This window comes from Ictalurus furcatus, chromosome 8, assembly GCF_023375685.1.
Source record: "Ictalurus furcatus strain D&B chromosome 8, Billie_1.0, whole genome shotgun sequence".
Lineage (NCBI taxonomy): Eukaryota > Metazoa > Chordata > Actinopteri > Siluriformes > Ictaluridae > Ictalurus > Ictalurus furcatus.
In genome coordinates this window covers 6,269,423-6,295,301 of record NC_071262.1, presented here as the reverse complement: position 1 = coordinate 6,295,301, position 25,879 = coordinate 6,269,423, and the positions used below count along the sequence as shown (strand labels likewise).

General features: G+C 38.6%; 2 protein-coding genes across 2 annotated transcripts in view; both read left to right on the top strand.

The window, feature by feature from the left end:
* Positions 1-15,407, top strand: part of arl13a (ADP-ribosylation factor-like 13A) — a 20,329-nt gene extending 4,922 nt beyond the window's left edge. The window contains exons 3-11 of the mRNA XM_053630426.1: positions 7,311-7,409; positions 7,711-7,781; positions 9,412-9,661; positions 10,728-10,833; positions 10,995-11,200; positions 12,407-12,500; positions 12,627-12,894; positions 12,985-13,101; positions 14,600-15,407. Coding sequence (XP_053486401.1) covers positions 7,351-7,409; positions 7,711-7,781; positions 9,412-9,661; positions 10,728-10,833; positions 10,995-11,200; positions 12,407-12,500; positions 12,627-12,894; positions 12,985-13,101; positions 14,600-14,667 — 1,239 coding nt within the window. The 5' untranslated portion in view covers positions 7,311-7,350 and the 3' untranslated portion in view covers positions 14,668-15,407. The remainder of the gene's footprint in view (positions 1-7,310; positions 7,410-7,710; positions 7,782-9,411; positions 9,662-10,727; positions 10,834-10,994; positions 11,201-12,406; positions 12,501-12,626; positions 12,895-12,984; positions 13,102-14,599) is intronic.
* A 4,904-nt stretch (positions 15,408-20,311) lies between these two features.
* On the top strand, positions 20,312-25,070 carry tmem35 (transmembrane protein 35). The gene is made up of 2 exons (XM_053631971.1): positions 20,312-20,992; positions 22,207-25,070. The coding sequence occupies exons 1-2, from the start codon at positions 20,873-20,875 to the stop codon at positions 22,567-22,569; spliced, it is 483 nt and encodes a 160-aa protein (XP_053487946.1). The 5' UTR covers positions 20,312-20,872; the 3' UTR covers positions 22,570-25,070.
* Positions 25,071-25,879: the final 809 nt, after the last annotated feature.

The following is a 25,879-nucleotide window of genomic DNA, read 5'->3' as shown; positions in this document are numbered from 1 at the left end:
ACAACATGTTGTAATTGTGCACATTTCCTACAATAATGGACAATGATCCTAAATAGTGCTGAAGCCATGCTTTTTTGAAGAGGAGAACTGTACACAACAATGATTCTGCCCTTTCTTGAGAATGGGAGTTGTTCAAGTTCTGATAATGTTTTTTACTGACAATAAGAATCAATATGTTGTGATTTTGATCTCTACTGAGGGTGAGAATCACTCAAACTGACCACAGAGCATATGTGTTGCAACAAAGCAATCTTCTGCTGTTTCACAAATGTCCACAAGTGACACTTGTCTTAATGCTGCCTGGGACACAGCCATAGTGCAGCTTGAATGGCATTTAATGGAAGAAGGTACCTCTTGACCTACGTTCAAGTATATCTGTGCAATCACTTTTTTTTTTTTGCCAAATTAGCTAACCTGTCATTGGACAGTGTTGCACATTTGAAGTGCTACCACAAATAAGATTCAAAGAGCTGGTCTATGTACCACCAGCTGGCAGTCGGTTCAATATTACAGTTTAATACTTAGGGGCCCTTGCCATACACAGGGCTGGCCTGCGCACATGCAAGAAAACCCTCAAACATCTTGCAACTGAAAGAATATTGCATGGAGTGGTCAAAAGAATCCAGCAAGCCTGGTGGACATTTATGCAAAATGATTACAAGAAGTTATTTCTGCTAAAGGGGGCAATACTGAGGCCAAGTGTATACTTACTTTTTCCACAGAAGAATATCACATCTATTGATATTTCTGTTGAATAAATGATTAAAAAAGCAAATTTTTCCTTTCAAAGTTTTGTTCAAGTATATCAACTTCATTAATAGGCACTGTTTCAATGATGATCAAATGTTTGCTTGTCCAAATATGTCAAAAAACCAACAATCTCCATGAGGTGTACTTTTATTGATAATTTTTTTTACATGACTGTATGTAGTGCACCCAGTGCAGTCTTCAAAATAGTATTTGTATAACAGTTAAAAAAAGAAGAAAAATATATATATATAAATATATAATATATATGTATTATATGTCTAGTTATGTGTCTAGTATTAACAAATAGCAAGCAAAAAGCTAAGGCCAAACCAGTAAACGCACAGATATCCTCTTATTTATTCAGACTTTATCAAAAGTAGAAGGTTTTAAATCAGAAGTTTGCAGGAACAATATGTTCTTATAAGTTAATCAGACTGAGAAACTTCTAGAAGAATACACAGTTTTAAAAGACAATTATGTAGCTAGGTGAATTAAGCATATGATTATGAAAAACATTAGTTTCATGTCATGCAATTTTTGCTATTACATTATCAAAGTTAACGGCTTGTTATCACACCATATACAGTAGAGTCGTGATCACAAGGTGAAGACTTGTGATAATAAAACAAGCACATATTTCATAGTCATCTAACGTAAAAGGGGTCAGTATTCTGTCACATGTTTCTTTCTGAAGATGATAATTCCAGTACAAGGAATCAAAGCTGACAGAGGGCCTTGATGAGGTTTGGTGGGTGGAAGTTCTGGAAAGAATACATTTTTCCTCCTCCTGTGCTCATCTCAACCAGATGCACCTTAAATTAGTTCATAGAGCTTATCTGTCCAATGACAAATTAACAAATATTTATCTGAACATTAGTCCCATCTGTCCTTGATGCAGTGCACAACCAGCAGCCAGCAGATCTCTTTTTTTTTCTTTTTTTCTTTTTCTTTATTTTTCCTAATGTAGCTTGAATAAGACCAGGGTAATGTGTTGTGACGTCCTTTCCTTGGTAAGTATGCAAGCTGCTACATTTGAAGCTTCCTTTAAAAGACATTCCAGCAAGACATTACAATAGTTACTAGTGCGACCCACTTTTAAGAATGGCAATGTTTTGCCTGACCCCCTTGCTACCGCTTTTCCACCCCCAGGTATATGTTTAGCATATATTTTGTTTTGGATATGTTACTTATGTACATGGGAATGATAAAATATCACTTAAAACAGATGTAGGTGTTATGAATTGATGAAGTCATATGGCACTGCAAGGCACACAATATGAGAGTCAGACAAGCAGTGATAGTAATGCTAGCTAGGTCAGTGGTAGCTCAGTAGTTAAGACATTGGATTACTGATCAGAAGGTCATGAGTTCAAATCCAACCAAGCTGCCACTGCTGGTCAAGGCCCTTAACCCTCAACTGCTCAGTTGTATAGAAATTAGATAATTGTAAGTTGCTCATAAATGTAATGTAACTAGCTTAGCTATAATGTTTATGAATTACTGACAATTTTTAAATGCTGCTGTGTGTGTGGTGGTCTGTGAAAATCTGGTGGATGTATATGTGCCTAAATTCTGTAAAACAGCCAAAAATAATGAAAAATCATGTTTTGACCAAAATTAGATCAATTTTATGTAAATATATTTAACCAAAAGGCCATGGAAATGTTTTTATTTACACTATTTTCTAACCTTGCCCTACACCAGGACACTTGTATCTTCTCTTATTCCCAGCATTTAGTACTAAACTTTAGTGAAGATAAATGTAAGGAAAAAAAAATTATTTATTTTTTAGGGAGTCTATGCATGGTTTTACATATTTATTGTGCAACGTATTGTAAATAAAGTCTAAATACTAATGTGTTTAATTGTATCAACATGACATTGAGGTGGATGAGCCTAAAAGTATGTTATAGTAGGATATAGTATGTTATAGTAGTTAGTGTTTTGTGTCATAGCAGCGTTGATTTTTTTCTGGTTGGAGCAGTTGTAGTTTCATGTCAAGGGCCCCAACAATGGTCCACATCTGCCTACATGTACAGAACAAACAAATCAGTGGACAGGCAGTTATACCTAAACCGTCATGTAGTGAATGGCCTTAGGATTGGTGCACAACCTATAGCACCAATCATTCTTGGGACTCCTATTTATGATCATACTAACTTCTGATAAGCAACTGTAAATTCTGTATTGCTTGGCTAAATTGTGTGAATGAGTGTGTGAACATGTGTCTCCATGGTGTCCTGTGATGGAGTGCCATCCAATCAGGGGTGGATTCCTGCCTTACACCCAGTGTTCCCAGGATCCCAGGCTCTGGATCTACCATAACCCTTACCACAAGAAAATAGTTACTGAAGATGAATTACAGTGCCCTCCAATAATATTGGCACCCTTGGTAAATATGAGCAAAGAAGGTTGTGAAAATTTTTCTTTATTGTTTAACCTTTTGATCTTTTGTTCAAAACATTCACAAATAATACTCTGCTCTCATGAATATCAAACAATTGCAAACACAACACAGGTTTAAGAAAAAACAAATCTTTATCTTTGTTTATCTTTTGCAACAGTTATTGGCACCCTTTTAGTCAATACTTTGTGCTACCTTCCTTTTCCAAGATAACAGCTCCGAGTCTTCTCCTATAATGCCTGATGAGATTGGAGAATACATGGCAAGGGATCTGAGACCGTTCCTCCATACAGAATCTCTGCAGACCTTTCAAATTTCAATGTGCACGCTGGTGGACTCTCCTCTTCAGTTCACCCCACAGGTTTTCTTTGGGTTTCAAGTCAGGGGACTGGGATGGTCATGGCAGGGCCTTGATTTTGTGGTCAGTAAACTATTTTTGTGTTGATTTTGATGTATGTTTTGGATCATTGTCCTGCTGGAAGATCCAACCATGGCCCATTTTAAGCATTCTGGCAGAGGCAGTCAGGTTTTCATTTAATATCTTTTGATATTTGACAGAGTCCATAATGCCATGTGTCCGAATAAAATGTCCAGGTCCTCTGACAGAAAAAACAGCCCCAAATCATTAAAGAGCCACCACCATATTTAACCGTGGGCATGAGGTATTTTTCCATATGGCTACCTCTCTGTGTGCACCAAAACCACCTCTGGTGTTTATTGCCAGAAAGCTCTATTTTGGTTTCATCTGACCATAGAACCCGATCCCATTTGAAGTTCCAGTAGTGTCTGGCAAACTGAAGACACTTGAGTTTGTTTTTGGATGTGAGTAGAGGCTTTTTTCTTGAAACCCTTCCAAACAACTTGTAGGTGCTTGGAATATAGATGTAGATGTAGGTGACATCATAAATTCTCCAGCTGTGATCCATGGAGATTTTTTGGCCAGTCGAACCATGCTCTTCACAGTGCATTGAGACAATATAGACACACATCCTCTTCCAGGTTGATTCATAACATTTCCAGTTGATTGGAGCTTCTTAATTGTTGAAATGTTAATTGAAATTGGCATTTTCAATGCTTGTGCTATTTTTTTTATAGCCACTTCCCATTTTGTGAAGCTCAACAACCTTTTGTTGCACATCACAGCTATATTCCTTGGTCTTACTGACTTAAGGGAATGACTTAAGAATAACTGAATGATTAAGGGAATTTGGCCTATATGTTGCCTCATATTCACACCCCTGTGAAAAAGGAGGTCATGGTTGGGCAATTTCCTGTTCCTAGTCACCCAGGTGTACTAAAAATATAGAAAAAAAAAATATATATATATATAAATGGGAAAATACTTCAAATATATTTTTCTCATTTGAATTCATGGGGGGGGGCCGCAAACGTGGGTGGCTTAGTGGTTAGCACGTTCGCCTCACGCCCCCAGGGTCTGGGGTTCAAGTCCCGCTGGGGCCATGGGTGTGCGGAGTTTGCATGTTCTCCCCATGCTGTGGAGGTTTCCCCCAGGTACTCTGGTTTCCTCCCCCAGAGCCAAAGACGTGCATGGTAGGCTGATTGGCGTGTATGAAGTGTCCATAGTGTATGAGTGAGTGTGTATGTGGTTGTGCCCTGCGATGGACTGGCACCCTGTCCAGGGTGTACCCCGCCTTGTACAGGAGTAAGCGGTAGAAGATGGATGGATGGAATTCATAGGGGTGCCAATAACTGTTGCATACCTATATTTAACAAAGTTTTTTTTTTGATAAACCTGTGTTGTGTTTGCAATTGTTTGATATCCATGAGAGCAGAGTATTTTTGTGAATTTTTTTTAAACGAAAGATCAAAAGGTTAAACAATGAAGACAATGTTTCACAGCCTTCTTTGCTCATATTTACCAAGGGTGCTAATATTCGTGGAGGGCACTGTAAAAAAGTTGCTGACTCCAAAGCTGTGCGGCGGCTGTGGCTCAGGTAGTAGAGCGGGCTGTCCACTAATCGTAGGGTTGGCGGTTCGATTCCTGGGCCACATGACTCCACATACCGAAGTATCCTTGGGCAAGACACTGAACCCCAAGTTGCTCCTGATGGCAAGTTAGTGCCTTGCATGGTGGCTCTGCTACCACTGGTGTGTGTGTGTGTGTGTGTGTGTGTGAATGAGACACAGTGTAAAGCACTTTGGATAAATGTGCTATATAAGTGCACCATTTACCATTTTATTTACCATTTACAAAGCTTCACATCAGTGAAAAAAACCCAAACAAAAGTCCTTTCTGCTTTCGGCCCCTCTGACTGACTGGAAATGTTAAAAAAGACTTACGGTTTTCTTAGCTTGCTTAATAGGACAAGTGATTTAAGAGCTCATACTGTCCAACAGAGACACACCAGACTCGATTAAAACAATTACAAACCCCAACCAACAATCTAGCTACAGCATCATCTCAGAATGTAGAGGTATTATTTTATCATCTTTAATCGCTCTTCTGTTAGACAGTGGGGTGTGGAATACTCTGAGTGTAGAACACTGAGGGAGGTGGATAACACCTAACCCGGTGGTGGTGGTGGTGGCGGGGGGGATGAATGTTAAATGAAGGGAAACCTGACTCCAGCTCCAGTATTGCTCACATGCAGAATCCAGCAAATTTAGCCTGCTTAGTAGTAAAAGTGCAGATTAAAGCAAAAACTAAAGGAAAAACTAGTAAACCACACCAGTGGCACACGGTCACAAGCCCGCTCATTGGCTAGAGGGGAGAACTCGACCTGGTGGAGAGAATGAGAGGCAAGTGCTACTTGAAGCCGGCAGATACCACAAAGTTCCATAGCATATCACTAGAAAAACACAATGTATAAAAATACAATATATTTTCCTCATCAAAAGAGATTAGAGGAGCGTATTACCAGCTTTGGGGAAGAGGTTATCTCTAGTGCTGACTGCAGCTTCTAAGCAGATAGCGTACATGTAGTCTGATGAGTACAAGGTGAGAAGAAAAAGCAGATGGCTGTATGACAGCAGTATTTATTGCAAATACTGAGTCATCCACCACTTTGTGACATTGTTGGAAGGGTCACAACTAGATATCCAGGTAATTCTCACTAGGATTGGTGAAATGGAACACAAGGACTGGAGAAAAAGTGCAGGTATTTATGTATGCCCCAAGTTGAAAAAGTGCATAATAATAGCCAAATTAATAAAAGAGAAATGCACAGAACATCACTCAGCTTGGTTTATTGGTCATCTCAATAGACAAGAATGCCACAATAGACAGGTGTTTTGGTACTTTATAGTTTATTTGTTGAAAGAGCTCATCAGTAAGCTGGCCAAACCTTTTATGATGTCAAAAGAAAAAAAATTAATACACACATGATTTACATTGCTGGCATGTGCTTGCATACAACAGACACCAGAATCCAGATTTTCCAGTAGGTTTACCTTACCTGTGTTCATGCTGCCTTTATTAACAGTGCCATGCCACAATATGGTAATAACGTGCTATCATATAATCCATAATTATTGTAAGTGTATTGAATTATAGGTGACTGGAAAAGCATGAAACACATTTTGTCATACATAAAACACTATACACGTGGGGACTTTTTATTAATGTTACAAGTGAATCTCTATCAGGGACAGATAAACAAACCATTAGCTGCCAATAAGGAGAGCAGATGTCCCTGAAGCTCATGTGATTAGTAAGAAGCATGAGCCTTCTTGGCTCCTCCCAGATGAGGTGACAGGATTATAGGCATAATTTGAGCCTGATTACGATTCACAGCACTGTACACAATGCCACAGGGGAGGAAAACATAAACATGCAAATAAATAAGGACATATTACTGTAAGTAAATTGCCATTTTTTAACAACACCTTACAATAAAATTGAATCTGCTTATTTCATATATTGCGAACTGTACATCTGTGTTCCTGCACTTCTTTGTAAATGCTTTAAAACTGCTGGTTTTTAAAAAAAAACACACATTAAAGACATGGTGCACATAAGTCTAGTTCTGTGTACTGCATATAAACTAACAACCTGGTACATAATCCTTTTGAATTTTTCAGCATTTTGTTGATTTCATACTCCAAAACCAATAACTCTGAACTGCAGTTTATGGTGCAGTGGGACTCGCGCCTGGTTTAACGTGGAATCTGTGCAATCTGTGCAATCTGTATACAGGTTTGAATCAAGAAGATGGTGTACTCCTCCTCACCTCAATATGTTCAGTTTGATGAGCAACTGCTGCAACTGGATTTCCAAACTGCAGCAACCCATGAGGTAAATGCTATCAGATATAATCACAATACTCTGTATTATTTGCACTGATGTTGGGCTCATTAGAAACCGAATGGAGAGTGGTGACTCGACAATAAAAACTCTGGGCTACTGATCAGAAAACTTGCAAGTTCAAATCCTGGCCAATCTGCCACTGCTAAGCCAGTGAGCAAGGGGTTCACCTTCATCTGCATAGTTCAGTAATAATGCCAAAATTAGTAAACATAGATTCTTAAATAGTAGATTGAGAAAAACAGATATTACCTAGATGGACTGGTAATTTGCATCTCTTCTCTTTCTTCAGGAAAGTTACTGTGCTGGTGGTTGGCCTTGACAAAGTTGGAAAGACACTGTGCGTCAGAGGGATGTTAAGAGGTAAGAATAACATTGTGTATATTAGCTTACAGTCATGGGAAAAAGAAAGTACACCCAATTTGAGATTTTTTATTTATAAGGGCAAATAACAAATAAATAATTAACAATTGTGTAGTCCTCACCAACTTCTATAAAGAAACAATTAACCTCAAGTGGCAAAAAACTTCACAACAGATTTCATTATGTAGTCATTTTTACCAAAAAAGTGAAACAACATTCCATAGGTAGGGAAAAAATAAGTACACCCTTCATACTTTCATAATTATTAAGAGATTAGCAACCAGGTGTTACTAATGAAATGCACAAGATTAATTAATCATCAAGAAGTGTGACTACCTCTCTGAAAGCAGAACTGTTGTCAATTGGCACTGTTGGCACTCAGGTGTGTGTCTACATCATGCCAATAAGAAAGGACATCAGTCATGACCTCAGAGAAGGAAATGTTGCAGCTTATCAATCTGGGAAGGGTTATAATGCCATCTGCAAACAATTTGAAATTCACCATTCTCCAGAGAGAAGGATTGTTTACAAATGGAGAGCCTTCAAAACAGTTGCCAATGTTATCAGGAATGGTGTCCCAGCACATTCAGTCCAAGGTCAGACTTTTTAATGCTTAAAATATATATTTTTAAGAACCGAGAGCTACATCATGTGACCTAGAGGCCTCTGTAAGGACATTATATGTTTATGTTCATGACAGCATGATCATAAAAAGAGTGAACAAGTATGGCTTTCAGGGAAGAGTGGCTAGGAAAAAGCCACAAAGTATATTACAGCATGACTTAGATTTTCAAAATTGCATCTGAACAAACTACAAAATTTCTGGAACAATATCCTTTGGACTGACCAAGGTGGAGATGTTTGATCATCATGCAAAGCGCCATGTTTGGAGAAAACCAAACACAGTGTATCACCACAAACACCTCATACCAACTATCAAGCACGGTGGTGGAGGGGTGATGTTTTGCAGCCACAGGACCTTGAACACAATTTATACCAGAATATTCTTGAGACAAATGTGACACTATCTGTCCAGCAGCTTAAGCTGGATTGAAACTGGGTCATGCAACAGAACAGTGATCCCAAGCACACCAGCAAATTAACTTCTGAATTGCTAAAGCAGAAAAAAATCAAGGTGTTGGAATGGCCAAACTAAGTCCAGACCTCAACCCCATTGAGAGGCTGTGACTGAATCTTAAGAGAGTTGTGCATAAACAAATGACCTGAAACATCAATGAGCTGAATGTTCTAAAGAAGAGTGGGCCAAAATTTCTCCAAAATGGTGTGAGAGATTGATAAACTCCTACAGAAAACATTTACTTCCAAGTTATTGTTGCTAAAGGTGGTTCTACATGTTACTAAAATATACGGTGTTCTCATTTTTGAATGTTGTTTTACTTTTGGAGGGAAAAAAAAGACTACATATTGAAATCTGTTGTGTATTTTTTTTTGTCATTGCCAGAGGTTATTTGTTTGTTTCTAGAAGTTGGTGAAAGATCACACAATTGTTATTTAGACCTTGATAAATAAAAACAAAGAATTGAAGGACCCTGCCTACTTTCTTTTTCCCATGACTGTATATAAATAATGATGGAGTTTACAATAATTTCTATCTCTACCTACTGTTTAGCTCCCCATGGAGAAGTGAGTCCTACTCATGGATGTGTCCGACATGAGTTAAGGTTGGAAAACTTCCTCGTGAATTTGCTGGACATAGGTGGAAGTACTGAGTTTCGCTCATGCTGGAAAGAATACTATGGCGAGGCCCATGGAGTCATTTTTGTGGTGGACTCCAGTGATAGACACAGAATGAAAGAGGTCAAAGAACTTCTCACAGACATGCTGAGACAGCCTAGAGTGGCTGGAAAGCCCCTATTAGTGTAAGCCATCATTTAGACACCCTTTATATGTTTAAATGCTCTTTTAAATTATTCTTAAAATTAATTGTATAAATAGTTTCCTCTATGTGAAAAAGTATTTATTATTATTAGTATGTTTTACGAACATGATTACATTACATTTACTGTACAGTGAAGTGAAAAAGTATTTCCCCAATCCTGATTTCTTCTGTTTTTGTGTATATCTCATAATAAAATTCTTTCAGAAATTAAACAATGGCAACCTGAGTAAACACAAAATACAGTTTTTAAATGATAATGTTATTTATTGAAGCAAAAAAGTTACCTAATATCAACTGGGCCTGTGTGAAAATGTATTTGCTCCCGTAGTTACTAATTCCCCAAATCTATGAAACTGCATTCATAATGGGGTTCCGCTGGAGAATGTTCTCTGGGTTGATGAGTCAAAAGTGGAACTGTTTGGAAGACAGGGGTCCCATTATATTTGGCATAAACCAAACATAGAATTCCACAAAAAGAATATCATACCTACGGTCAAGCATGGTGGTGGAAGTGTGATGGTGTGGGGATGCTTTGCTGCTTCAGGGCCTGGGCAACTCTCAATAATTGAGGGGAAACATGAATTCTGCTCTCTACCAGAAAATCCTAAAGGAAAATGTCTGGTCTTCAGTCCTGAAATTGAAACTCAAGCAACTGGATTATGCAGCAAGGCAATGATCCAAAACATAGGAGTAAGTCCTAGTCCTAGATGTAAGTGAAAGATTGATCTCCAGTTATTGGAAGCATTTGGTTGCAGTTATTGCTGCTAAAGATGGCACAACCAGATTTTAAGTTTAAGGGGGCAATTAGCTTTTCACATCGGTGATAGGTGTTGGATAACTCTTTTTGCTTCAATAAAACAAATAAATAAATAAAAACTTTATTGTGTGTTTACTCAGGTTGCCTTTGTTTTATGTTGTATTTTGTTTAAAGATCTAAAACCGTTTAGTATGAGATACAAAAACAGAAGAAATCAGGATGGGGCAAATACTTTTACACAGCACTACATGCAAAGTAAATCATTTCCACAGACTGTTCCTCTTTACAGATTAGCCAATAAACAAGACAAAATGAATGCCTTATTGGGAAGTGAACTGATTGAGGTCCTGACCCTGGAGAAGCTAGTCAATCAGAGCCAGTCTCTGTGCCACATTGTGAGTAACATACTGGATTATGACAAAATACATGGCCAGAAATCAAAATATCTCTAGTATATATTTTCACATACTTATGTGATATGATATATCTAATTTATGGCTTTTTATTAATTAGATTGAGCAGTTGTATGAATAATGACATTTTTGTCCCATAAAAGGAGCCATGCTCTGCCTTAATGGACCTGCGGCGATGGTCAGACAGGAAGACATTGCGAGGCCTCAGATGGTTACTACGGGCTGTGTGCCTGGACTACCCAGATCTCTGTGCCCGTGTAGTCAGAGATGGTGGAAGGCCACCAGGACCAGAGGAGAGAGAAAGGAAAGGGAAGGCGGAAAAAAGTCAGAAGAAAAACAAAGTTGAAAGGTGCCTTTGTGTTTAAAAATGCATGAAATAGTCTCAACTTAAACTTTTATTGGTGACACAACCATACACAGTACGACATGCAGTGGAATGTGTTTTTTATGACTGACTGTGACACAAAAATAGAATTTACATAAACCAGAGTTTACTTGTAAAGTTTACCTGTATACAAGTAGAAAAGGTAAATTCTAAAAAATATAATATAAAGGATATAAAAAGATAAACAGCAGTAACAGTTCAGACTATATTTGGAATAAAGTGCAGATATGTGCGATTGTATGTGAAATGCAGTGCTGAGGTAGTTGCAGTGAAATTGTTAACATGTATAATAAAGATTTATAAATCTGGGGTAACATGGGTATGTTAACAGGAATGTAGGGGGCGTGGGTGTTGTGCAAATAAATCCAAGGTCTAGTCCTAGGTGTTGTTCTGGGTCAGGGCCTGAATGCCCTGTGAGAAGAGGCTCATCCTCATTCTCTCTGTGCTGGCCTTCAGGGAGTGGTAGCACTTCCCTGACCACAACATAGAGAACAGTCCATGGTTTGGATGGCTGAGGTCCTTAACTATCTTCCTGGCCTTGCTTGCTGTAGATTGACTGCAGGTCAGGGAAGTCAGTATGGATAGTGTGCTCAGCTGATAGCACCACCCTCTGGAGAGCCCACCTGATAAATACTAAGTCATCCATCCTTCCATTTTCTATACCACTTATCCTACTGGGTCGTGGGGAAACTGGAGCCGATCCCAGGGAGCATGGGACACAAGGTGGGGAACACCCTGGACAGGGTGCCAATGCATCACAGGGCACAATCACATACACATTCACACACCTGTTCATACACAGTGGACACTATGGACATGCTAATCAGCCTACTATGCATGTCTTTGGACTGGGGGAGGAAACCGGAGAACCCGGAATAAACCGCCGTAGCATGGGAAAACATGCAAACTCCACACACACAGGGCAGTGGCGGGAATCGAATCCCCAAACCGAGGCGACTGTGCTAACCACTAAGCCACTGTGCACCCTAAATATGAAGCCAAATTTTCTAATTATATAAAATTAATAATCTGAATTTAATAAACTTATTTTGGATTTATTGCCATCTTAAAATAGGAAATACTGGATACATGTGACTATATTGAAGATAATTTCACAATTTCACTAAGGTGGCATTTTTTGTAGTGTGTAATAAGTGTTGGCATCTGCAGACTTAAAGCCAGTAAACCAGACATTCACCAAGCACAGTGCCCTCTGGAGGAAGAACAGCAAAGCAGGAGCCATCTACAACCAATTATTCTTAAGGTAAGTTAAACAGTTGAACACACACACACACCACACACACACACACACACACACAAACAAACAAACAGAGTTTTGTATGTAGGGTATTTTCTGCTTACTTTAAACTAGACTGCAATCTGGTTACAGGAGAACTCCTTTCAAAAGAAATTGAAGAAAAAGAAGCTGAAAGTTAAGATCAAAGCAATAAGTGTGAAAAAAGGGAGTAAAAATGAAGAAGTAGATAAAGAGCAGGAAGAAGAAGAGGCAGAAGGAAATAAGGCAGACCAGGATGGTAACAGTCAAAAGGAGAAGGCCAGTCATGACCTGTTGCCACAAAAAAGTGGGAGGCTGAAGCCCAAAGCAAAAGTGGAGACTGTGGATTATCCAGAGTCCCAGGAATCCAAACCCTCTAAAGGTATTCTGCTCAAAATTACACTTTTGGAATAATTTCAAGTAGATAATAGGCATGATGGGCTGAATTCATTTTGATACACTGCTTCATCAGGTAATGGACAAAACAAGAAAAAGAAAAAGGTGGTGAAAGGAAAGCGAAAGAACAGGATAAACACAGAAGAAATTCCTGTAAATTATAGACAGCCTGCTGATCTCTCTGCCACTTTCGGTAAGTCTCACTGAATTTTCACTGTACTAGACAAAAGCATAATTTATGTCAATGACCACTAATGTACTCCAGCACACTTGGTGGTGCTATGCACCTTAAATCTGTATTGGAAAAAATGCAAATAATAATAATAATAATTAAATCATGCTGGTCACGTGATTGCGTTCTTTCATGGTGAAACTGTACCATTACCAAAGCTTGAATCATCTGCACATAAAACAATCATGAAACCTGATAGCTCTGGATCACAACAACTGACGCTCGCCATTAGGAAGAGCTCTTCAGTAGCTTTCAAATTACACTAGCCCTGCTAATGTCATTGCAGGGATTTTAGCCAATTTTGGAGATCCATTTACAGCTAAAATTTTTGTAGCTGACCTTGGTGCGCTCTCCTGGTTCTCCTCTCTTACCTCACCATCAATGCACACAAATGATCGTGGACAAGTACTCAACAGTAGCTACCACTATTAGCGCTAGTCTGAAACTGTTATAATGTATATAGTCTCATAGAGTAAAAAAGCATAGTCACCGATACTATAGATAATCTTTGTGATCTACTTTTTTAGTTCTAGTTAGTTACTTTTACTTAGCTAATACACATTAGCTGAAAGCAAAGATGGAAACTGTGAAACGATTTGCCATCAGCCACAAAAACAGAAGAATCGCTATTAAGAAGAATGGCCATTAACTGATGGACTTTGTATGCCTGGTTCTGATTCACTGTATATGACTGGTTTTGTGTGCATTTGACTGTAAGTGCCATTGCTTAGTTTTAAAGGGTTTATTCATTAAACTCTTACAATTTGTCTGATTTTGCGTGCATTTGATTGAAAGAGCATTTTTGCACAGTTTTGCACTTTTTCTTCTGTTACAAATTAAATGGTTCATTCCATCTCAAATGGTCCAATGCAGGTTGCTTGACCATTTAAAAATTTTTTTTTTTTTTTTGAGTGATTACCTCTATGTATTGTCATTGCAAAACCCCAGCAATTTTTATTTTACTTGTGCATACACTACATAAATTATGTAATTGTTGACATGGTGAGGTCACCATCAATTGTTGACATTTATTTAGTGTTTTTGGAGGGACTATATCTAAAGAATTATTTACATGGTGGTTCCTTACGTAAAACTTTGTCCGCTGTCTCCTGTACAGAGTGTATAAGTGATTTTCTTATTTAAATGTTTATAGTTTTATGACAATTGTGCTATATCACATAGCTATCCAACAAGTTGATCAAAACATAATTTTAAAAAATTCTTTTAATGTTATGTCATTTGGTGATATATATACTTGTGTTTTCTTAAATTACAGGTTAAAGTATGCTTGTCAAAACCTTATTTTTAACCTCATTTTGGCTGTATGCCATAATCCAGCCAACTTGACATTCAATGGGTTTTCCTAGACCACCACACAAGTAAAATACTTTCTCAGCTGAGCAGGTATGATCTAGAATCTCAGCAGACTAAATCAATTAATTTGCCTGTTTCCTGGTAGATCTTTACAAGAAAGCCATTTTGGCTCTAAAAGCCCGACAGGATCAGAGTTTGGTGCCAGAACAGTGAGAGGACTGGAAATGTGTTGGCAGATGACACAGATCACACAGACCTGTGCAGAACATTTCATGAAGGGACTGGACCACAAAACCAACATCTTTAGGCATCTTCACCAAGACATGGATTTCCAGATAGGCATATTCATCTGGCTCATCTTTTTTAGTATATACAGTATGAAACCCTGTATCATTTGCTTTTAACAGACAGGTGTCTCTACTCTTCAAAAAATAATGAAAAAGTATTTTTTATAGAACCAGTAATATAATTTGTTGCTGTTATTGCATTGTTATTTTGCTTTTTTTATCAGTAAAGTTGAATTGTAAATTGTAATAATTTTGTGAATTGTAATTAAAATGTATGCTTTCTTCTGCTGTTAACTTGTTAATGTTTATTTATTTTTATTTATTTATTTTTTTAGAATTTGGTGACATAAATTATCCAACTAATCCTTTACATCATGTTTTGTAACATTCTTTGACATAAATGACTTCTAACCTGCTAAAAAAACATGCTCTTTTCATTTTAACACATTATTCATATTATTTTTGTCATATGTAGATATGACAGAAACACAAACAACTAAATTCTAGCAACCACCTGTTTAATTTTCAATCACCAAAATCATTGAGCAATTACATTTTAGGGTGTATTGTGGGCTGCTTGTTATGATGGTTTATTTACCTGATTAATATAGTTTATTTATTTTTATGATTTACATTTATATTTATTCATTTAGCAGACACTTTTATCCAAAGCGACTTACAAATTAGAAAATACAAGAAAAGCAATATCAAGCAGAGAACAATACAAGTAGTGCTACAATACAAGATCCATTAATTGATCCATTAATTTTTTATGGGTTGGTTAGGTGTTCACAGAAGAGGTGGGTCTTTAGCTGTTTCTTGAAGATAGAGACAGATTCTGTGGTCCAGATTGAGGTTGGAAGTTCATTGGAAGTTCATTCCACCACTGAGGAACAGTTAGTTTGAAGGTTCTTGAAAGCGACATTAAGCCACACTGAGTACGTACTACTAAGCATCGGTCATTCATTGATCGCAGATTGCGTGAAGGAACGTAAGCCTTCAGGAGAGAGTTGAGGTATGAGGGTGCTGTTCCAGACAAGGTCTTGTAGGTGAGCATCGAGGCCTTGAATTTGATACGGTGGCTACAGGAAGCCAGTGGAATGAGATGAAGACATGGGTTCTCTTGGGCTGGTTGAAGATGAGGCATGCTGCTGCATTCTGAATCATCTTGAGTGTAGTTGAGCCGAGCTGTACAGCGAGGTTGTGGTTGATTGAGGGACTGGCTGGGATGATGAGAAGCTCAGATTTTGTCAGGTTGAGCTTAAGGTGATGTTCCCTCATCCAGAGGGATTTGGGAGATTCGTGCAGAGACGGATGAATCGTCAGGCTGGAAGGACAAATAGAGCTGGGTGTCATCAGCATAGCAATGATATGAGAAGCCATGAGACTCAGTCACCTGTCCCAGAGATGTAGTGTAGATAGAAAAGAGCAGTGGACCCAGAACTGACCCCGCGGAACGCCAGTTGTGAGTTTCTGAGTTTCAGAAATAACTCCCATCCACAATACCTTGAAGGATCTCTCTGAGAGATAGGATTCCACCCAGCGCAGAACCATTCTCGTGATGCCCAGGCTGGAGAGAGTTGATAGGAGGATCTGATTATTCACAATGTCGAAAGCAGCAGAGAAGTCGAGTAGGATGAGGACAGATGATCTAGAGGTTGCGCTTGCTAGTCGTAAGGCTTCAGTGACTGAAAGAAGAGCAGTCTCCCTGGAGTGATTGCTCTTGAAGCCAGACTGCTTGGTGTCCAGGAGGTTGTTCTCTGTGAGAAAATTGGAGAGTTGATTAAAAACGGCTCTTTCAAGAGTTTTGGAAAGAAAAGGGAGGAGGGAAACAGGTCTGTAGTGGGGTAATCCAGGCCTGCTTAAATGCAGTAGGGTATGTGCCAGTAGAGAGGAATGTGTTAAAGATGTAAAAGGATTTTAGAGACATCAGTCTCTGAGAGGGGAGGGAAGGAAGCCAGTTGGGAGTTACATGGAGGAGGAGCCGGTCTATGCATGTCTGTGGTTGAGAACTGGTTCCTGATTGATGTAACCTTGTTGGAAAAGAAAGTGGCAAAGTCACCTGCAGTGAGAGAGGTAGGGGAAGGGGGAGGAGGGGGACAGAGAAGATAAGAAAAGGTTTTGAAGAGAGTGCTGGTGTTTGGAGAACTGCCAATCTTCACTTGGTAGTATGTGGCTTTAGCAGTGGAGATGCTATGGGAAAAAGAGGATAGAAATGTTTGGTAATTGGTTAGTGTAAGGCTGGTGCCAAGATGTCTGAACCTAGAGAGACCTACTCTCTGAGGACAAAGGACTACTTCAAAAACGAACACTCAATCTTTCTCCCACAGAATTAGCATCCACACCTGAGATAGCACATCATGCTGAGTGGAGCCTGGAAGATTCTCACTTCCTCTCTCCCCACACCCTTCTCTTTCTCTGTATTGAGATCACCTCAAAAATGATCATCTCCATCGAAGTCAGCCTGGAAGATCCTCATTTCCTCTCTCCACACCCTTCTCTTTCTCTGTATTGAGATTACCTTAAACACACCCAAGGTCTATATGCATTACATAACATGTTTTAATGCGAATAAGATGTCGACTATACATGTTTACTGAATTATACAAAAGGTCTCAGTGCGACTGGAAAATATTGTCTCATTCCCTCAACAGCAGTTCAAATACAAATATTACATGCCGTTAAAGGCATACCATCCCAGGGTACCTCACTCAAATTGCCTCCTGTATGTAAATAAGGTACATCCTTCCACAGACATCAAATTATAATCACAAACAGCACCTTTTGGTGGACCCACAGAGCATCTGGATAAAGCTGGGTAAATTTAGGAGAAAGCTTGCCAAGAGTCAGGGAATCTGCAGACAGATCTCCCACACGATCACTGTGTAGTTTTTCTCTACCAGGTATGTGTTGTCTCTCTTATGTTGAATTATTATGTTTTGAATTTGATTGTAATGTAATGTTGAATGTAATTCTTTCTTATTATCATCAATAGTAGTATTGAATTTGGATGTTTTCATACCTGGTTAAATAAATTATTAGACTTGATTATGTTCTGAATTATTCTGAAATTATTGTCTCTAGTAAATTACTGTAAGTCCTTGTTACAGCAAATCTGTGACCAGGTTAGTACAGGCTAACAATTTGGCATTAAGTTAAGTGTACTTAACACTTAAGTGTACAGGCTCGATAGGAAATCTGCGTTTAGGACAACATAAAGTTGATTGACCAAATCTAAATAGGATGAAGTCTAAACCTCTGTAATATTCTTCTAGCTAATGTGTACATAGGAAAACTATGGCATGATTATATAAAGCTGATTTTGCTTAGATATTATTGGTCTATCTCTGTAGATTTTAGTGGTCATGACCTCTGACTAGAGATAACGTTACTATAACTAAGTGTTACTATCTAAGGGGACTAAATAAAGTACTATTTAGGAAAGGGTAAGCATGGGGTGGTCGTCTAAATAGTATTAGTTAATTACCTCTGGCTAATGACCAAGACTGGTGAGTTTGTGACCATGAGATCCGCGCACACAACCGGTGCGAGACTCGACATGGAATGCGAATGAACGAGCACAATTTAAAGTATAGAATAAACTAGAATTAATCAAGTATAGAAGATCAAAAGAATCAAAATATAAATAACTAAGAAATAAATACAACATTGAGGTTTTTACAGTTGGAGTCAGATTTAATTTAAGAGAGAGTCAAGCAGAATTGGAATGACAAATTTAAATGTATTCACATCGCTTCAAAAAGACAGGAACACGTGGAATCCTTCTACCACGTCATTGGATACCGTCGTTGGAGCAGTGAGTGGACCACTACAGTTAGGTCAGTCGGATAGTTAGATTAACGCCATTTCCTTTCATATGCTCTTAGTTTGGCCCGGTTGTTATGCAGAGCTTCTGAGAGCCAAGGGCTAGAGGGTGATGTGCGAGCAGGTCTGGAGGTTAGGGGGCAGATGCTGTCAAGAGAAGATGTTAGAGTGGAACATAGCATGTCAGTTGCGGTGTTTAAGTCCAGTGATTAGAGGTGGCTATCAGAGGGAAGTAAGGTTGTGACAACAGAGGAGAAGTGTGAGGGGGAAAGGGAGTGAAGATTGCGACGAAAGGAGATAGAGGGTGGAGACAGTGAAAGGGGTGAGTGGAGAGAAATAGAAATCTGGATAAAGAAATGGTCAGAGGTATGGAGAGGAGTAATGAGAAGATTGTGTGTGGTGCACTTATGTGTGAGGATGAGGTCGATCTGTTTGCCGGCTTTGTGAGTTGCTGGTGTGGCAAACTATTTACATGATTTATTTATGTTTTACACTGCTGTTATTATAGCCTATGTTAACACAAGACGTACGCTAAATTTATTATTATTATTATTATTATTATTATTATTATTCAAAGCATTTACTGCTAAGATGAACCTTTCTGGCAAGCTTTCGTACAGAGAAGTGCACCTCTTGTTTGTATCTGTATTTAGAACGGAATTATCTGTGCATCCTGAAAAATTTATTCATATTCGGTTACATTCCTAATGCCTATAGGCCAACATTTAATTTTAAGGACAGTTCTTCAAATGTCTCAAGAGCTCAGAACAACCATAAATATTGCCAACCTGTAGGGGCTGTGAAATGATGACTTGCCCAGTAGTAAGGGATTTGGGATTCAGCTCCCTCAAAGCTAGCCTTAAGTCTGCCTAGTTCATGAACTTTTTTAAAGAGAATATGTTACGGGCAATTCAACACTGGTTCATTGATCCCGGTCTGGGATTGCTTTTCAGTGCTGTATTTCGCCCACCCTCATTGACTTTTCCTTCTCTTTTCACCTTTAGCAAATCCCTCTCATCAGCTTAAGGACCATTTTTTTTAAAAATTACCTTTAGTTTGTTAAGTTTGGGCACACGGTGGTTTAGTGGTTAGCACGTTTGCCTCACACCTCCAGGGTTCGAGTCCTGCCAGGGCAATGTGTGTGCGGAGTTTGCACGTCCTCCCCGTACTGCGGGGGTTTCCTCCGGGTACTAAATACTAAAATTATTTACTAGTAAGCGAGCAAAAGTTCCCAATATTATAATTTTTTGGAGTTCGTTTCCAAATTCAGTTATTTATTCCTAATGTTGTGTTCATTCTTAGTACTCTGAGGACAATTTCCATTTGCATCATTTTATTGCTCTGGGGAACAATAGATGAAATATGTGGCACACTGAATTAGTTGCTTGCCAATTGTATGACAGTTCTTGAGTTTTTCCAATAGCCAGTTATTTACTCTCAATAATAAAGTATTCAGAGGAAAATTTTGCACACGTTGCATGGTATTGTGATACTACTTGTTATTGTGATACTTCAGCTGGTATAGTATCCTATGGGGCAGTGGTGGCTTGGCGGTTAAGGCTCTGGTTGCTGCTCAGAAGGGCAGGGGTTCAAGCCCCAGCACTGCCACCGATGGGCCCTTGAGCAAGGCCCTTAACCCTCTCTGCTCCAGGGGTGCTGTACCATGGCTCTGACCCCAGCTTCCTGACATGCTGGGGTATGCAAAGAAAAGACAGTATATATGTGATCGATAAAGAAATGATAAACTATGTGATCAATAAAAAATGATAAATTCATAATCATTATATGTTAATTATATGGTATCATGACAACCCTAGTTCTTACTAGAAAATTACAGACCCCATTTTAAATCTTTCATATATGGTAAGGTAACTTTAAAAAATCAACACAGTAACTTCTTAGACCTTTAATCAGACCCTTAATCATAGCACAGAAACTGCTATGCTATTCAGAAATTTTCTACTCGTTTCTTTTTTTTCTTTTTTTTTTTTTTGCAGGTGTGGTAAATTCAACTAAACTATACATAACTGTAATAGTTCCTTACACACCACACAAAATGGATACCACATTTACCTTAGTATTCAAAGCTTTACAACATTTCGTGTGAACAGTTTCATTGGTCGACCTCCAGATTTTCCAGTCTAGTCGATGTGACGCTCTAGGCGGGATTCAGTGAGGCCGAGATGGCGTGCCGCCATGTTTGATTTTAGATAGCCCCTCCCCCTCAGCATCTTCATGAGGACACTGAGGATAACGAGCACGACGGTTGTTAGACGGAGTTGGACTTTTGGCAGTCTTGACCGAATATGGCCTCGCCGAGGACAATAACCATCGTCGCTCTTTCTTTTGCACTAGGCCTCTTTTTTGTCTTCATGGGAACGATTAAACTTACACCGCGGTTAAGCAAAGATGCCTACAGTGAAATGGTGAGTGTGTCTTTGATCAAATGCAGCTGCTGCACCTGGACCACAAATCATGCGCCTCTAATTGTGTCTTTCCGTGGACCTTTTTTGTCTTAAGACAGCATTACATTACATCATATGGGTGCTTTGGTTGGTGATAGATAAGGGTTTTCATTCATTTTTATTACTGGTTAGCGGTATAATCTACATCCTAGAGGGAAATCCCAGAACTGCATTTAGAATTAGCTACAGTCAAGCTGTACAACATAATTGACACGATAAAGGCCTGGCTGGTTTAATTTTCTAAGACATACCGGCTTCAAGCTCGACAGTGCTGCCTGCCGAACCGCTTTACTGACCTGAGCTCTTCACACACGGACTGTGCGGGTTCGGGACCAAGCTATTGTTTGATGTAGTGCTTTGTTACCGCAGGAGCTACATCCTCCAGCTCAGTGTCAGTCCATATGCGGTAATATATGTCAAGAGTTATACCTGACTCTATCGTTGGTGAAGTTTCATTATGTTCATGATTGTGTTGCTGATATGTTCATGATAGCTGCAGTCCCACTGCGTCCACCTTCTAGGTTGTGAATGTAACGTCTGCAATGGCGGCGCCTTCGAGCAAATTCTATGGTGCACCTGCAGATGCCTCTGAAACGACTCTGATGAATTAAAATTTCAGTAATATTCGAGATACATAACAGACAGGTGTATATTATAGTGTATTAAATGATCCGGTTTTTTTTAAAGGTTAATTGCTGACGGTAAACTGCGTGTTATCGTTTTGCACATTATAGTCATGCTCCAAGCTAACATTATGCTATTGTGTACTAAACAGTAGCTTTCTGCACATATAAGTCAGTCAATAGAGTTCAAATAAAAAGTCTGGACCCCATTTCTGAGAGGAAGTGGACTCCAGTCTGGAGCGGATGGTGAAGTTCAGGCTTAAGGATTTTGCCTGGCTGTGGTCCTTTATGTGCTTTTCTGATTATCCCTGTCTTGGGATTTGCAGCTTGCAACCTTCCGGTCACAGGAGCAAACTTTTAGTCAACAAGCTATTACTAATATTTTATTACCAGTGCAGCTCTGACCCGTTTGAAAAACAGGTTGAATTGTGATTATTTTACTATTTCAGTAAATCAGTATATTTCCGCAATACCCAGCTCTAGAATGGATGTCGTCTTCATGCTGCTTTTCTGCTCCTGTTGTTAAATTCAGTGTTTCTGTTCACCTTTCAGAAAAGGGCATATAAGAGTTATGCAAAGGCTCTGCCAGGCCTGAAGAAGCTGGGCATCACCTCAGTGCTTCTGCGTAAGATCATCGGCACTGTCGAAGTGGCATGCGGTGTGGTCCTGACACTTGTGCCTGGGAAACCGAAGGATGTGGCAAACTTCCTGCTGCTGCTGGTCATGCTTGCTGTGCTCTTCTTTCACCAGCTAGTTGGTGATCCTCTGAAACGCTATGCCCATGCACTGGTGTTTGGCATCCTACTCACCTGTCGCCTCCTGATCGCACGCCAGAGTGATGACCGACCTGAGCGAGAGGAACGACGAGAGGAACAGGTCAATGCTCAGGAAAAAAACAAAATCAAAGTTTCTTAGCTTCTCTTTTTCTGACTGTAGGAAATGCAAAATGTGGACATTTCCTGAATATCTGATATGGTGTGACAAGTAAAGAGGGTTACCACAAAAGGTGATTTCCATTCTTTATACCCATACAAGCTGTCCAACTGTACAGTTCTTTTAGCCTTCAATTTAAAAACCTTGTTCCTAAACACTGAACCTAAGAGTGAATAACTGATTATGATTGCCCTTGTTAACCCCTGCTGTCCTTTTTTTAAACTGGAATTTATGTAATACCACCCTATGTAATGCTAATATTATTATTAGTCTACCATCAGCTTTAAGGGACTTATTATTGTTATTATTATTATTATTATTATTATTATTATTATTACTCCCATAGTGATTATTTCTTTCTGACACTCTATAGAAAAGACATAATGGTTTCTTACATACAAAGAATCAGTTAGAAAAAATGTTCATTAGATAAGAGCTATGAAAAACATCTTGTAAATCATTTTAACTCTGATGCAATGCAAAAGATTTAAGATTCTGTTTTCTCACAGTAGGCTGTCAGACTTTCCGAGCATGATACTCCAGTGGTTGTTATATTACAGACGTGCCACAAATTGCTGAAAATGAACTGTTTTCTGTGTGTAAAAGATTTGCTGTTTTGTGTTAGGACATGAATTGTTTTTAATTATTGGTTTTTTTTTTTTTGGTTTTTTTTAAATAAAAGAGACAATTCCCGTATTGTTGCTTTCATGTTTCTTTTACCAGATTTAGTTTGGTAACTGTTACTTGTAAAAGTTCAATAAAGATATCTTCATCCTTCAAATCTGTATTAACCTTATTATAAGAAACTACTGATCTTTAGTACTAATCTCAATTTAAGTAAAAGGGAAATTAATCTTAATTTAAAACTGTGCTTAAAAGGCTTAAAAATTCAGGAGAATAAATGCATTCAGAAAGTATTCCAATGCCTTCCTTTTTTTCCTAGTTATGCTTCCACCACTAAGTGGTGAAGTTTTTAATCTGTGTTTGTCCAAGATACTCAGTAGCATGATATCTAAAGAACAAGCAGTTTGCAGAATGTTTGTAGGATTTATTGTCATGTCACCTGAGGCAATTCCACCTTTGGCCACTAGAAGGCACCCTGACTGTCCTTGCATAACTTCTTCCTCTGTTGTCTCCTCCCATTTCCTGTCTCAACCATACTCATGCGTTTTTCATTTCCCCTGATTGATTAGTGCCCTATTTAAGTTGCCTGTTTTTCTTCCTTAGGTGCTGGAGTATTAGTTAAAGTCCGGTCACATTTGTGGTTTGGCCACTTATAGGTGTTATTGATGTTGTTTATGCAGTTTAGTACTTTTTCTTAGGGTTTATTTTCTAGTTTTATTCTGTTTCTGATGGCCATGGTACCTAGTGTGTTTATTTCTTGTGCCTGTTTCTCTGAGCCTGTTTCCTGTGTCTGTCTGCAAATAAAGAGTTCTGCATTTGTATCTGCCGCCATGGACTCATCATGGCAGAATGCTCCAGGCATTCATGGATGCAGCAGAACTCCAGTGAGGCGGTTATACCTTAAGAGCCTTTTCACTAACAGGAGGGATATTGGGGGCAGTGGGATAGACTGGATTAGGAGAGGGTTTGAGCTCAGAGCTGGAGGCTCTCTACTGTCCTCCTGCCCCACTGAGATTGTGTATTTACCCTGGTGGTGCTTCAGATTGCCTCCGTAATGTCCCCTAGGGCAATTCCACGTTTGGCTACTACAAGGCACCCTGACTGTCCCTACAGAACTTATTACTCTGTTGTCTCCTTCCATTTCCTGTCTCAACCATACTCGTGTGTTGTTTTTTTTTTTTTTTTCCATTTTCCCTGATTGATTAGTGCCCTATTTAAGTTGCCTGTTTTTCTTCCTTAGTTACTGGAGCATTAATTCAAGTCAGGTCACATTTGTGTTTGGGCTTCTTATTTGGGCCCCCTGAGCCTGTGTCTGTCTGCAAATAAAGTTCTGCATTTGTACCTACCTCCATGGACTTGCATCATGACATTTGGGGACTTATAGTTAGCATGCAGATAAACTGATTCAATTTTAGAGTTGATCCAAACGCTTCAAGGTCACAACTAGGTCAAATAACAAATAATTTTCCTTCCTGATTGTCATACAGATGCTACATACATATTTATGTTGATGAAATTGAAGCCCCCCTTTTTTTGTGTGTGTTTTTTGGGCTATCCACAATTTATGCCGTCAGTCCATCCATGTGTCTAGCAGAGATTCCTGTTAACATGATCTTTCAAGAACAAATGGTTGAATGTTTGTAGGATTTAAACAACTGTAACAATCAGATAAACATTAGATTTTGGAACTGATCCAACGGGTTAAAGCAAGATCAAATGAAAGTTTGAAATAGTGTTTCTTCAATAGCTTCCTTCCTGTTCATGCATACAATTTTCTAACAAGAAGGATTAGTCTTCTTGGTAATTGAGACATCCCCATTAATGCTGTTGGCATCAAATGCTGCTTGTTTTCTGTTTTAGCCATTACATCAAAATGGATTGCAAAATCTAAAATGTAATAATCTGTTTTCAAATGTTTTCTTAGTTGTTTAAAAATATAACACAAATATCACATTATACCCTGTCCTGTTTTATTCCTTACCCTGAAGTTTATTATTGTCCAACAGCACATCCCCAATTGTTTTATTCCTTTTTATGCTATTGTAATTCCCAATGCTAACATTTAATAAAATTTTTAATGTTTTATTCATTTAATTAAAAAGGTAATTCATACTATTTATTCATTTATAGTTATGTTTAATGTTGTGGAGTGTCCACAAGACAAGTTAATTCCTGTTATATCTTGCATTATAACAGTTATAACTGTCTTTCCCTCACCAGCCTCTCTTTTCTCTCTCATGAAGTGAATAAGAAAAATGCCGTGGAACAAGTATATTTATATAAATCTTTATATAACTACTTTCCAAGCTGTGCTGTCACAGAAAATTAATCAAAACCATCTGACCAGAATCAGAATAAAGCATTCAACAGCACTGGTATAAACTGTTTTAATGACTGAAATAATTTTTGTTTTAATGAACTGAAATAAACACTACGTCGGTTTTATTTTCTATGTTCATCCATTGTTTGTAGTGTTTGTGTCTGTTACTTAGTCAATAATTTATTTCGATTTTTTAAAAAGCTACTTGCTTTAAAGGAACAATGCTTACACTACACTATGGGAAATGCAGATAAACTAATAGATTGCCTGCAACCCACAATTTCTGTGATAAGCAGGTTAAAAAGAGGGTGTGAGGGATGCTGTGAGAGCTTCCACCAGTTTCCAATC